The sequence below is a fragment of the Pelodiscus sinensis genome, chromosome 5 (genome assembly GCF_052426305.1).
Source record: "Pelodiscus sinensis isolate ZL-2025 chromosome 5, ASM5242630v1, whole genome shotgun sequence".
NCBI classification, from domain to species: Eukaryota; Metazoa; Chordata; order Testudines; family Trionychidae; genus Pelodiscus; species Pelodiscus sinensis.
In genome coordinates, this window is record NC_143056.1 from 21,253,560 (window position 1) to 21,268,184 (window position 14,625).

Below are 14,625 nucleotides of genomic sequence, written 5' to 3' on the forward strand. Positions count from 1 at the left end.
AATCATTGGATCCTTTTCTGATTGTTCAAAGCAGGTGCCACTAACTTAGACTAGTGCTTGCACCTGCTGAGTCATTTTGCAGGTTTACTCCATATGCTTGCAGAATGCTCCTAGAATTGTGTGTTGTCGTAAAATTTTAAAGTAACTATAATTTGATTTTTTAGAACATTTTGTTTTTTTGTAAATTGCATAATACAGCTTATACAAATTGATTTAGTTTTAACCATTCATAATGTATACATGTTTTAAATATCACTAACATTAGGTATCAAATGGTCACTATTATGTAATTATGGGAACCTGATGCATAGTTTATTTTGTCTATCTGTATATTTAAACATTTATTAAAAGCTAATAGAAAGAAAACAATAGTTCTGTTTGTAATGTCTGCACCAAAAATCACAAATATATAAAACCACAATAAACATAAACACTTATAAGAAATCAGATCCATGTTGCCCACCCCATTCTCCACCACCAGCAAAAGAAACACTAAACATCAAATGTTGATATTTCATAATGCCTCTTTCGGGTTTGTCAACTTCTATCCCATTCTGTGTTTGTGAAATCTGAATACAAAGCATCTTGGATTTGGCTTGCTTAAGTGGTGCAGGCAGCATTCCCGGCAATCACAGTGTCACTCTGTGATTGTGTGTGGTTTGTAGGAAGACCTACAGCTGCCTCAGTACAGTTTAAGCACTTTTCCTTCACAAATGCTGTGCAGAATAGAACAGGTAGACATAAAACACTTATAGATTTTCATACTGTCACTGCACCTTTGAAGGTGCTCCACAGGATATACTAGGAAATCCTTTTTGTTCCAATAATTAATGCTCAGTGTCTTGTGAAAAGACAGCTGAGAATCCTTCTAAAATTCATACTTTCTCCCCCAAATATGGATAATATAGAACCAGGCAAGGATTGAAGAGAACAGGAGGGAGGCTCTTCATTGTATGAGGCATGAAGACTGGAGAACTAAGGAGCTTCCCTATTCTCCAGCAACTGAGGATGAATGAATTCAAAGGCAATGGATGTTGACTAGCCAAAAGCAGGTGTGAAGAAGAGACATCATGCCACCATTCTTCAGCAGCCATAGTGGAGGGAGCTGATATCTAAAATCTGATCGGGGTGGAGTGAAAGTTTTTCTTCTATAATTACCTCAAGCTAGTAAGAGTTATTTTTTTCTCTGGCTTGTGCTTAATTATAATTATGCAGACTTTATTCAGTCTTCTTGTGTAAGTTATATGCTCACTCTGAATGGTGTGTCCAAAATGTCCATATTGAAGAAGCTTTGTGAGGTTGCCTCAGACTCACAAGAAGGGTCTTTATGTCCTTTAGGTTTTCCTAGTTTAGTACAGCCAGGAATGTGATATTATAGTCAGACAATTGTGCATCATCTTGACCCCATTATAACTCTTCCCTTTTACTAAACATATCTAAAAACCTATGGTCTGACAGAGAAGAAGATAAATCTTTTAAAATTATACGTTTTTACCATTGAGCACCTTTACCATGGAACAATGAAACTCTGAGCCAACCCCAGGTAAAAAAATTTTGACATAGGCTTTTATTCATACTGGTGTGTGTTTTGCTCCATGTGATTTTTGTTGTTGTTCCCTAATCAGTATTTTTCCCTTACGTAATCTGCTGTCTAGTGCATAAAAGAATATAGCAAATAATCAATTGGCATTTGTCATTATGTACAGTAAATGAAAAACCTTGTTGTTTCCTCCCCCTGCTTTTGATGCTGCTATGTCCAATTTGCCGAAAGGTGTTAGATTGGTTTGGCTGGATTTAAATGAGTGTATTGTTACATCGACTGCTTAGAAACATCTGTGAGTTCTTTGGTTCTTGTCTCCATAACCCATGATGATCTTTCTTGGTTTCTTTTCATCTTGGGTGTGGCGGGCAGTGTGTGGGTCCGTCAGGCTGCCAGTCAACTATTAGAATTCAGCAGTATTGGTCATTAGCGAGCTGGCAGACGCCAGTATAATACTGAAGTTGAGTTGCTTCTACATGGTGCTACAGCAGACGTGGGCAATAATTTTTGGTGGGGGACCACTCCAAGGTTTTGGAAAGTGTTGATGGGCCACACTTTTCTGTGGAGGAGATGAAGGATCCAGGGCGGTGCAGAAAGGTGCACAAGGTAAGGGGCTGCGGTGCAGGAGATGGTGTGAGGTCTGAGAGAGAGTTTGGGTGAAGGAGGAGTTGTGACTAAGGCTATTAAATATCGAGTGAATTACTAGTCGAGTAGTCAATGGAATTTCCATCGACTACTCATCTAGTTGATAGGCACCTTCACATTCCTCCTTTAAAATGTAAATTTCAAAGGAGGAATGTGGAACTCTGCATGCAGCCCAGAGCCAGCAGGTAGTCCTGCTGACTCCGGCTGCATGTGGGTGTGCCAGCTTTGAAATGTACGAGAGTCCCCAGTGGGGGCTCTTGTGTTTTTCAAAGCGGAAGTGCCCACATGGAGACTGGGGTCAGCAGGGGACTCTGAGTCCTCCGCTGACTCTGGGCTCCATGCTGCGCTGCTGCTTTGAAATGCCATGCAGAGCCCGTGGAGACTGCATTTCTGCAGAACCCAGGATCAGCTGGGGAGTCCCCAGTTGACCCTGGGCTCCACATGGCACTGCCGCTTTGAAACAGAGTTTCAAAGGGGTAGTGCTTCGGAGCACGGTATGGGCTCTGTGCAGCACTGTCACTTTGAAGTGCTCCCTCCCCCCCCCCCCCCTTTGCTGCCTCTATTTGATAAAGGCAGCAAGAGTGGGGGGTGGGTAGAATTGATTAGTCGACTCGACTATCTGATAAGCATTTGGTTATTGGATAGTCAACTAGTCCTTAACATCCTTAGTTGTGACCTGGGCCAGGGATTGGGGTGTAGGTTCAGGGAAGGAGTGGTGTGAAGAGGATTCTGGTCTGGGGGAGGGGTATAGAAGGAGGTACAGGGTCTGGGAGGGAGTTGTGACCTGGGGCAGCGGGTGAAGAGGGTTTAGAGAGTGACCTGGGGGAGGGAGTTAGAGTGTGGGAGGGAGCAGGGGATGGTAGCTGCAGTCTCGGATGGGAGGTGTTTACCTAAGCGTCTCCCGGCTAGCAGCCCTGCAGCACCTCCAAGACAGCCTGGTCTCCCTGCCTGCTGCAGCCCCAGACCGATTAAAACTGCAAGCTGCTCTCTTCATGGGGCTCTCAGTTCTAGGCCAATAGGAGTGGAGGATTGGACTAGGGGGCAGGGAGAACACATGAAGCGTCTCCCTCCCTCCATAGCAGAGAGGCACTGGGAGCTGTCCTGTGCTTAAAACGCGTCTGCTTGTATGCCTGAGGGTCCTGGCAGGGTGGTCCGTGGACTGGTTCTGGTGGCTTGGCAGTCCAGATCCAGCCTGCAAGGGGTATTTTGCCCACCCCTGTGCCACAATGTATGGATATTACAGGTTTATGGTGCAAAGAAGTGCACACAGTAGATGACATAGCAACTATGTTCATTGCTAAGATGGAAGAAAACTTTGTTTGTTGTTAACCTTTGAGATTCTGCCAGTAAACCTAATCTAATGGGATCACACCCATGACTGCCAGACTCTTTGCTTTGGAACACTTTTTGTAATGTGGCCTTCTGGTCCAGCGAGGCTATAACTATCTTGTGTACATAGCATCTTTCATTCCAAAGTTCTTCTGTAAGCTAGTACACAGAATTTAAATACAGAATAGTTTCTCTCATCATTGATACACAGCCACTTTTGAGGTAAAATACAGCAGCTGTTTAATAGCCCATAACCAATTACATCATGGTTTAGGAAAAAAAGTAAAGACTGATCCTGTATCCATTTGAATCTGTATACTGTTTTCATTTAGTAGAATATCATAACACAAATGTGATTTGGTCAGGGGATTGGGAGTTATGAAAAGTGCCGGGGGAAGTTTGATCACTAATGGTCAAGGACTTCTTTGTAAATCTCATGCAAAAGACTTTCCAGAAACCAGGCAGGACTCAAATTTTTTCTTAACAAATTCAGGTGGAAACTTAAAGTTCCTGCCCACACTATTTCAATCAGACTATTCTATTACAGTAATAACCAGTGGCTTAATAAATGTAGTTAGTTGATTACTTCTGATCTAATAAATATGTTATGATTGTAGGAAGCACTGGTAATTGATAGCCAGAGGACTTTAATCATTTATGTTGCCAAAAGAGCATTTTATTTGAATTTCACTAGATCTGATTAAGACAGATACGTAGACAGCGAAACCCCCAATTCAGATATGAATTACCATATACTTTTTCATATAAGAAAGTTGTGGCAAAGTGCTGCCCTGGCTATTACTAGGGCTCTGGAAATTAGAGGGTAGAAATGGATCTACTTCACTGTAGTTCTTCAGAAGCCTTTAGGGAGAGTCATGTCAGTTTCACTCTACTGCAGCTTTGGAAAATGATAAGTAGTAAGAAGTGAAAAACAAATGTCAGGGGAGAGGTAAGATTAATAAGGATCCTATGCAGCAGCCTGAAAGTTTTGTAGCTGAATGGAGAAAAACTCTGTGAGAAGAGAGGAGCAGTGTCTTATTTTCCTCTGCCAGCCATGGAGAAGGCTTTCAAATTTATTAACACTTACTAAAGGCTATACAAGTTGGAATCTCCAAACAGGGATTTAGAAGTAAGACTGGAATAGAAATCCAAACATACCCCCAAGTTTACAATCATCTTACCCACGACTTTGAAGAAAAGGGCATGAGGAACTATGTCTTTGGATGGTGCCTAGTAACATGCATAGGACTGGGGTTTCTGCAATAAAGTGAGCATTGGTCTTGGACAGTAGAGTCCTTTAGTGCTTTAGCTCTAGTTGTTTGATACATTTTTCATGACTTAGATATGATGGCGTGGATGGCAGACTGTGGGAACAATTAGAAAAGCAGAATAGGATGTTTATGAGAGTGGTGGACTGATGGGTGAAGGAGGGACAGCCGGAAATTATGGGTGGGTGGTCAGAGGACTCAGTAGTGGGGAAAGAGTGAAATATGAAGTAGAGGAAGAGAAGGAAAGAGGACAAAATAAAATCACAGAAAGGGTATACCACAATCTATTACTGGAATGAAAAAATAATGAAAACGTGAAGCCAGGAAAGAAATATAAAGTCAGTTACATTTTGTAGAATGTATTGGAGGTCTGATTGACATTACACAATTAAATACAGTACAGGTGTATTTCTTTAAATTGAAGGAGTAGTAGATTGGTAAGATGGAATGAGGAGGAGCAGGTATTTTTCACCCTATATAGTAAACAGGTCTTGGGCTCCCAGCAGTGGATACATTTTTCAAGTCCTGAGTAAATGTATACATAGAACAACTAGTTAAACATGTTTGAGGACTGCACTAGTAGCAGCATCACAGGAATGTTATTTCTTTCAAGGGTGTAATGAGGGCAAACAAAACTTAATGTTGTTGAGGTCAATAATGAAGAAAAGGGAGTTTAAGTAAAAATGTTTCCTTATCCTCTTCATCCTTTCACTTCAGACACACTTCCCCGCTTCCCTCTCTCCTCCCCCATACAAAAATGGAAACACCCTTTGTATTTCCTGTTTTATCTTTCAGATGTGTCCTATTTCTTTAGGCTGTAAAAGAGCTTTCTACTTGTCTGTCACAGTGCCAAGCACACTTGGGGTTATTTCTGTAGGTTGATGGTATAAGAAGTGTGGTGAAGAAGCATGCAGATGAGGTTATGTGGTGGTGGTGTAAGTTGTTTATTGCTTCTGAAACCAGGGATGTGAAAGATTAACTACTTAACCAGTAAGCATCACCCTTAATAGGTGATGCTTACCACTTCCAATTATCTGGTAAGTGGTAGGAGCTGAAGTAGCTTCCCGCCTGCTGCAAGCAGAGAGCTGCTCCAGCCCCACAGAAGGCCCATTGCGGACAGGACTGCTCCAGCGCCAGTAGCAGTCTCTGTCTATGACTCGGGCCCCCGTGGGCAGCGTCTGGGAGCCAGCGGCAGCCCCTGCTCCCACAAGGGGGCTGGGAGCCGGCAGCCGGCCCCAATATGGGGCAGGGAATGGGAGGCCTCTGGGCTTGGGACTGTGCCAGCTGGGTTGGAGCCGGCCCCTGCCCATATCCCGCTTAGTTTACCAGTAGAACATTATGCTGACCTAACATTTAACTGGTTAACTGATCGATTGGGATTTTACATCCCTATCTGCAACTGGTACAGGATTCTCCTTTTAGATACGCATCTACATTCTGTATCAATCCTATACTTTCTATGACATGAATTTTCTCTTCAAGTAATATTCTACCATGCTTTGTGTAAATAAGAAAATGGAAATACATGTTTCTATAGTTGAAAATTTTGAAAAATTCTTTAGATAAATTTGGTGTGATGGTTTAAAAAAAGCTTTCCCTTTCAGTTTGCTGCTAATACGTATGTGGTATATCTTGCCAAAACACTTCTCAAAAGTTCCTACTTTGACTCTATTTAGGAATTTGCCAACTCTAACTTAAATCACATGTCCACACCATCAGACAGTAAAGTTTATTTATTCAAGCTGTATTTCCTTTTTGCACAAACAAGAAATATCAGATTTAGTATAATAGAGCAAGGAGGAAGGCAAATTCCATAAAATTCTCTGCTATGAGAAGGGGGAAGTGGATAAAGGTATGTATGATAGAAAAATTGTTTAACTTGAAAGTAGGTTGTGTTGGAATTCTCCTAGTCATTATACATTTTGGACCATTATTAAAATATGTAGTGTGTTATGATCTGAAAGCATATAGGCCTTATTTTCTGAAATGTAATGCCTTTTCCTACAAAACCCCGTGAAAGATTCCTGTTACTTAATGGATGTAAAAATATAGGTACATCTTTTGTACTCCCCCATCAGTCTATCAGTTTCTTTTCTTAGTTTATGAACTCCATCGAGTGGGGACGGTCTTTTTATTCTGTTGGTAAAGCACCTCAGACAGTTTCAAATTTTAATAGCATTCATAGTGCACAAAGTTCTGGTCACCCTTTGCAAAGCCTTAAAAATCTTTCATGCCTAAACTAACCAGAGTTATCTATGGATAATGCAATCCTGTCAGCAGCATGTGTAACAAGTTAGTAAATGCTGCAAGCAAAACCACCACCATAATGCATGCTACTATTTAATAATGTGAAGTGCTTCAAAAAGTATTTCTTTTATTTTAAATGAGCCAATTTTGAATTTACATAATCAAAATTATCTATAAAAGAGAGTAGAATAGTGCACTTAACTCGTATCAGATCGATAGTGAGAACATTTAAGTATTAGAGGGGTAGCCGTGTTAGTCTGAATCTGCAAAAGCGGCAAGGAGTCCTGTGGCACCTTATAGACTAACTGAAGTGTGGGAGCATAAGCTTTCATTGGGCAAAGACCCACTTCGTCAGATGCATGACATAGACTTCAGTTAGTCTATAAGGTGCCACAGGACTCCTCGCCGCTTAGTGAGAACACTGTCAGTTTCCCTATTTATAGAATAGAGTTTGACACTTGTCCTTTGTAACATGCCTTGTGGCCTATGAATGAAAAAAACGACAATAGCTGTTCAATAATAAAAATAATACAGTGATGGATACGCCACTATGAATCATCGTGATGTGCACAGTGGAGGCAACCTAACCGTACATTACCAAGCAAGTTCTTACTCATCTCTTAATCTTGCCAGGCGTAGGCACACTACTAACTCATGTCTCTGGAGAGATGGGGCACTAAAAATATGTACAAGTAGAACCAAGAAAAGAAAACTGGAAGATATTTCAATTTAACATTATAGAAATCCCTGTTGTACAGTCCAACATGGAAGCAGAGATACATTCAAGTATAAACAACATTTTAGTTCAAAATAAATCAATAAATAACTTTCCAAGAAAATTCTTACCAGCTTTACAGGCTGCATTTCTTACATTGGTCAGTCTGCTACTGGTGTATATTTGTCCAGATTCTTTACCAGCCATTTTAATATGGTCTCAAACTGCAGAGTGCCCATAGCAAAAATGTAACTTCTTCCCACAGTGATCTATGTTCAGCTGGTACAAAATCATAACCTTAGACTAGAGCTCCAGGATGTGTTTCTTAAATAAGTGGAGGTTCATTTTTCAGTAGGAAAGACAAATCAGTGAAGACTCTCTTGCAGAAGAACTATAATGCATTAGATCTCCAGATTGCTGCAGTTGTTAAAATTACCAGTACTATTTATTGGTTCAGATCCTCTGCTGGTGAGGTGGTTTAGTTCCATTGAGTACAGTGGAGTTTTGCTGAGGAATTGCCCCTTGAACTGTATTTATGGTGGTGTCAGCCAGCCCCAATTGAGATCAGTATGTGTTGTGCTAGATATTTGTCTCATGTGGAGGTACATATCAGTAGAATTGTGCATTGAGGGTTCTGATTCTCAGTTTTCTTGTTTAGAAGAAGGTTAGTGCCATCAAACTTGAAGGGAGGGTGTGGCTATGGATAAAAACATCCAACCTTTTTTTTATACAGGATCCGAGGGATAGCTGTGTTAGTCTGGATCTGCAAAAGCTACAAGGAGTCCTGTGGCACCTTATAGACTAACAGATTTATTGGCGCATAAGCTTTCGTGGGCAAAGACCCACTTCGTCAAATGCATCTGACAAAGTGGGTCTTTGCCCACGAAAGCTTATGCTCTAATAAATCTGTTAGTCTATAAGGTGCCACAAGACTTCTCATCATTTTTTATACAGAGTTATTGCAGCTGAAAATATTTTTGTTTGGTAATTTTTAGACCTAGAAATTTAAACCCAATGAAGTGTAAATGGGTGGGTGGTGGTTGGTGAAGAGAAGGGAACTTTTATCTTTAAAGAATTAAAGCTGAAACCATGATAAAATCTCTAAGGGATCTCAAGTAGTTCTTCCACAATTCAGTCACCACCAAGTTAAATCTTTTTTCTCCCTTTTCATTTATTTCTTAGTATTAATTAGGTTAAATGGTGAAAATAAAGAGCCCATTATCTAGAACAGTGTTCCTGTGTATCCACAATGCAAGAATTCCTATTAATCCCCTATTCTACATTACAAAAGGGGTAGGGAAATGGGTGAAATCTCTTACATATAGTGTAACTGAATGTTTCAGTATCCATGGAGAACAAGTAAGAAAAATCAAGGGAGTTGATCTAGTGATCACAGGTTAACTCCGAAACTACAAGACTTCAAAGATAGATCCCAGCAGGAACCCCAATCAAGTCACCATACCTGTTAGAAGAAAAGAGACAAAAGTTCAAAAATGTCTTAGGTTCTAAAGCAGCCAAATTCTGGGAGATGACTTTATCGTTCTTGAGTGCAGTATGCACTTATCCTTTGAAAATGGCTAATAAAAATTTAGTTTGTGGATGTTGAATTAGTCTTTATAAATAAAATTAGATAATGTTAAATAAGCGTCTTTTCTGTGTGCTGACTAGTGTACTGAATTTTCTTCTTGGTTTAGCAGTTTTCTGCTTGGTTTATCCTTAACCTTCTCCATTGAAACAATATCTAATTCCTGAAATATTTTAAGAACAACCCATGCCCTGTATATATTTGCGTATCCTTGGTGGATTAATCAGATTATAAAATCTTCTGGACTAATCTCGAATGCATGTATTTTGTATCTACATACTCAAACAGCGTACAGAGCATTTCCTAGTGCTTGTGCTGACTGCTCTGTATCAATAGGGCAAATAGACTGTGTTATGAGAATATTAGTTGCACAACAAATTGCATTATTGTTTTTATAATCAGCTGTCATCCTAAACAAAAATGTTGAATATTTCCATCTAATTTTTAGAGAACTAAAGACACGTAATTGTTTTTGGGGGATAGGAGAATGCAAAAATAATCCTATACAAAGGTCTGACATTATTCTGTAGTTCTAAATACTGATTAAATGGGACTAACAAGATGGTTTATTAGATGATGCGCTTTCGTGGGCCAGACCCACTTCCTCAGATCAAATAGTGGAAGAAAATAGTCATAACCATATAGGGGTAAGTCTTAATTTTCTAGCTTTCTTGGTTTGCTTGTATTTATATTTAACATATTCTTGATGAAAAGCCATATGGCTCCCCTTTAAAGATAACGTTGACATAGAGCTGTAAATATTTTGTTTTGTAATACTTCCATGTTTTAAAATTTTAATTTTTACTTTTTTAACAGCAAAACCATTTACACAATTGGTGAAGGAAATGCAGCTTCATCGAGATGACTTTGAAATTATAAAAGTAATTGGAAGAGGTGCATTTGGGGAGGTAAGTCAACTTTGCAGTTAATTTTTAGATACTTTGAACAATGTAATTTTTTGAGAAAATATATTGTGTATATAGGGGGTGTGAGTGAGAGTGAGAGATTTTTCTGCAGCTGGCCAGTATCTGTTATAATTAGGAACAAGGGTTAATGTAAAAAGGTATGATTTAAAAAAAAAAAAAAAGCTGTAATAGAAGAATATTAGCTAAGTAGTTGTCAGCTTTTGCTTCAGAATTATGGCCATCTGAATAGACCGAGGTACAACCAGTTCTGCCCATCAAGGAACGGAAAGGAAGCTGGTTGACAAATTGACCACAATGTTCGATGTATTCTCTCTCTAGTGGAGAGAACAAATGCCATGCTAATTCATATTTTGAAACAAATTGCAGATCTTTCCCCAAATGTATACCTTTTAGCATCTCTCAGTCTCTGAAAATTAAAAAAACAAATCTGTTTCACAAGGTAAGCCTTAGGAAAAGACAGCTTCCTCTGCTTTATTATAGGGTCAGGCAACACATCTATGTCAGAACAGACAGAATCCAGTGCTCCAGTAAAAAACACTTTTGGGAAAGAGACGATACTTTTGTGGACGAGAATGCATTAGTAAATCATCTGTTTCCTGGAGCTTTAAATACTTCTAATGTTTTTCATGTGTGATGTTTGTACCGTAGTGGATTAATTGGCTGTTCTTCACATTAGGAAGGAAAATAAGTGTGCTTCCCTTTGACAGTTTTAGAAGGACCATCTTCCTCCTCAAGGTTTCTTTATTGAAGGCTAAGAAGGCATTTCAACAAAGAGTTTGACTTAGGGAAATGGAAACATATCAGATTAATCTGATAAATTGGTTGCCAGCTCTTCTGATGCTTTCAAAAAGAAGGGTTTTGGAAGCAGGGATGGGAATAAGTCTAACAATTAGATTCTTGTTCTGCATTCGACGAGAAACTTTTCAATTCACATTTAAAATTCTGATGACTCCTATGATAGACCCTTTTCCTAATGACATTTGATATGATCTAAAAGTCTTAGGCCATGTCACGATTACAAATCAAAAAGAGAGGTTTTCCAGTGTATTTGTTAAAGAAGAAACTTGAAACATCTGTTAACTTATTTGTAAAGGAAAGAATTGAATGAGAGTCTTTTATTGTGGTAGCTTGTAAAATATGCCAAGTTTGTGGAAGATAACTCATCCTGAAGCATGTATGTGTCTGCGCACATGCTTGCATTAGGGATGTTTGCTATAATGTAACTGAAAAGTCGTGTAACCTCATGAAATCTTAATAGTTACACGACTGTGATAGTCCCCAGAGGTGTGGCTGGCAGTCAGTGTGCTTCTGGCCCCACTCCTGGGAACCCCCCTGCCACCTCGTGCTGCTGCCGTGCCTCTGTCAGAGGCATCAGTGTGGGGTGGCAAGCAAGAGCCAGTCCATGAGGGGAGCCAGTTTAAAAATCAGCTCCTCGTGTAGACTGGCTGACTACTGCTTCTGATATAGAAGCAACAGCTTGGGGTGACAGCAGCCCCTGTCCCTGGGGGGTCCAAGCTCCCCATGGACAGAGGCTGGTCTGCAACAGAAGTCCTTGTTTGCAGGGAGCTCAAACCATCTGCAGACAGGGGCTGTGCTATGGACCAGCCTCTGTCTGTGGGGAGCTCAGACCCCACCTTCCCCCATGGACAGAGACTGCATCGTGGCAGCCTCTCCTGCCCTCCCATGCCCCACCCCTGGCACGGGGGGGGAGGGGAGAGGGAAACAGGTGGCACCAGAGATCTGGATCTTGGCGGAACAGGCTTTTAAGCTGGCTCCCCCAGCTCCTGCCTCCCCTCTGCCCCTGCCACTGGCTGCATGGAAGGCAACAAGGTGGGGGGGCTGTAGGAGGCAACAAGGTGGGGGGCAGATGAGTCTGCAGAGCCAGCATGCGCAGGAAGCTTGCTTGAAAGCCGGCTTCCTACGCATATCAGCTCCAGCCTGCCCCCCTTACCCTCCATGCTGCTGCCTCTCTATTAGAGGCAGCAATGGGGGGGGGGGGCGGTGCTAGTGGGGAGCCTGCTTAAAAAGAGCTCTTCATGGGCACTGGCTCCTGCTCTCCCTCCCCCCTTGCTGCCTTTGATACATAGGCAGCAAGGGGGAAGGGGTGCTTGTAGTTGACAAGATTAACCAATAAGCCCAGGCTACACACACAGTTAATCATATAGTCAACTACATGCTGATATCCCTAGCTTGCATGTGTACATGTGCTCTGAAAGATGGGTTCAAATAGTTTAGTTCAGCATCCCAAGTCTTAACCCAGCATCAAAAAGGACAAGTTCAGGATGGAGACTTTCTCCTATAACAGTGGTCTCCAAACTTTTTACACCAAGATGACTTTTTAAATGTCAGGGCAAACCAGGATCTACCTCATTCCTTCTCCAGGACCCCACCCCTTCCTTGAGGTCCCATCCTCTTCAAACTTTTCTGCTGACTACCCATTGCTAATGGAAACTCACCATTAATTACATAATTATGCCCAAGCCATTTTGCTAGTGCTGCAGCTAAGGAAGATGTTCTAATTTAAATTATTAAACAGATTAAGTGCTTTAACTTTCTTATGTTAGTTTATCAAACTTCATTTAAAATAAAGTAAAATATTATGTCCAACACAAAAGGTTTCAATGTTTTCTTCATGGCAAGTGTGGGAACCTTTTTTGGGTTGTGGGGCCATTGACCCACAGAAAAATCAGTTGGGGACCATACAAGTAAGTAGCAAGAAAACTTCTCCAAAAACTGCCAGCCCTCACTGATGTGGCCACCCAACTGGGACACCTCACTCCTCTGGCATTCCAGCCCCATAGGGTGAGGGGAAGGGACAGGGAGGACTGAGGCTCAGGGCTTCTCATAGCTCATTTGCTTTTCTGGGGTTCCAGTGTTAGTGGATTTTGTAGACTCCCTTACACTCTAGGGTGGGAATAAAAATGAGGGGTGCAGTGTCTGGGACAGGACTGCCAGCAAGTGGGGTAGGGATGCAGGATGTGGGTTGGAAGGTGCAGTGCAGGACGGGGTGAGGAGGGTCTGGAAGGGACTTTAGCAGCAGAAGAAGGCGTGGGGTGGGGAGTTTGGGGCTGGGAGAAGGTTGGGGGAGTAATGCAGAAAAGGTGAGTGTGAGAATGGAACCAAATAACTAGTTGGGGAGGAAGGCAAAGAAGAGCAGAGTAAAGGAAAGTGCAGCTTCTGGAAAGTAAAATTGTGTCCCCCTCGATTCTTCTCTCGGCTCCAGACTCATGCTGCTCAGCCCCATGATTCTCTGTCTCTCTCTCTCCTCCCCCCGCCTAATCCCCAGCATCACCCCATGCCCCTCAGTGTTTGAGGTGTTTCTAGTCTTCATGAATGTAGTCTCCAGTGCCTGCCTATGCTATCACTTAGAGCTTTCCTAAATTATAAGAATGTGAAACTGGACGGTATGCATCTGTATAGCTTTTCATGTTACTGCCCACAAGTTCCTGAGTAGCAGTGGTGACAATCTTTATTTATGTAGCTGCTTGTCTGAGCTATAAAAAGCCATATAGACAGTGGAATTAGGAATCTATCCACAAACTCAGGTAAACAGTACTGCAGAGGGTTTTATAGTCCTGTAATTGGTCCACACAATCACAGAACCTTTTTTAATAAGTGACTTTAATATTGGGAGGGGGGGAAGGGTTAAGCTTTCCTCCTGCCCCCTTATTTCTATGGAATACTTCATGCTTTTCACTGGCAAATGGATTCTTCATCCTTGTATACTGTTAAGTGAGTGCTAGATATGATGACCATCATAAAACAGGAATGTAGTCAGAGAGAAGTTGGAGCTCCATGTGAGAATAAGTAGATTCCTGTTTGCCAAGATCGATCAGATGCCATAGTAGTATAGTACGTAAGTTCTATGTAAAGCAAGGTATTAGAGATGTAAATTTCATCTGAACTATGGCACATGAATGTTGTTGCTCCTATAAGCTACATACGTACTATGGGAAATTTGTTAGAAACAAGTTGATGGGATTCAAAGCTGTTTACTCTGATGTCAGAGGAATTAACTAGTTGTGTAAAAATAAGAAAATCCTAGATAGATACGGTGGAATGATATTTGTGTAAGATCAGTAAGAAGAGTCTAATTAAAATCATGCTGAGATCTGGATGTGACGCTAATCAGGAATGAAAAAATGTTTAGCTATTCAGCTTTTTAAATATAAACCAACTGGACTTACATTTAAAAAATTTGGCTGAAAATTAAATTCCACTTTGATATTTAACAAACAGGATGTATCTGCTTTTAAAATTTTTCAAAACACTTTGAAACCATCACTTACAGTTTCACATGGGAATTTTTGAGCATTTGCTTAAAGCTGATGATTTCATGCAGTGTATATGTAGTCTTATTTCTATTATTA

At 41.0% G+C, this 14,625-nt stretch overlaps 1 protein-coding gene across 8 annotated transcripts in view; it reads left to right on the forward strand.

Moving 5' to 3' along the window:
- Positions 1–14,625, forward strand: part of CDC42BPB (CDC42 binding protein kinase beta) — a 138,352-nt gene that overhangs the window by 26,453 nt on the left and 97,274 nt on the right. For all 8 annotated transcript variants that reach the window (XR_012903286.2, XR_012903287.2, XM_075926513.2 and 5 more), the window contains exon 2: positions 10,146–10,237. Coding sequence is in view for 6 of the 8 variants with exons in the window: in XM_075926513.2 (XP_075782628.2) it covers positions 10,146–10,237 (92 nt within the window). In the remaining 2 variants the exon portion in view is untranslated. The remainder of the gene's footprint in view (positions 1–10,145; positions 10,238–14,625) is intronic.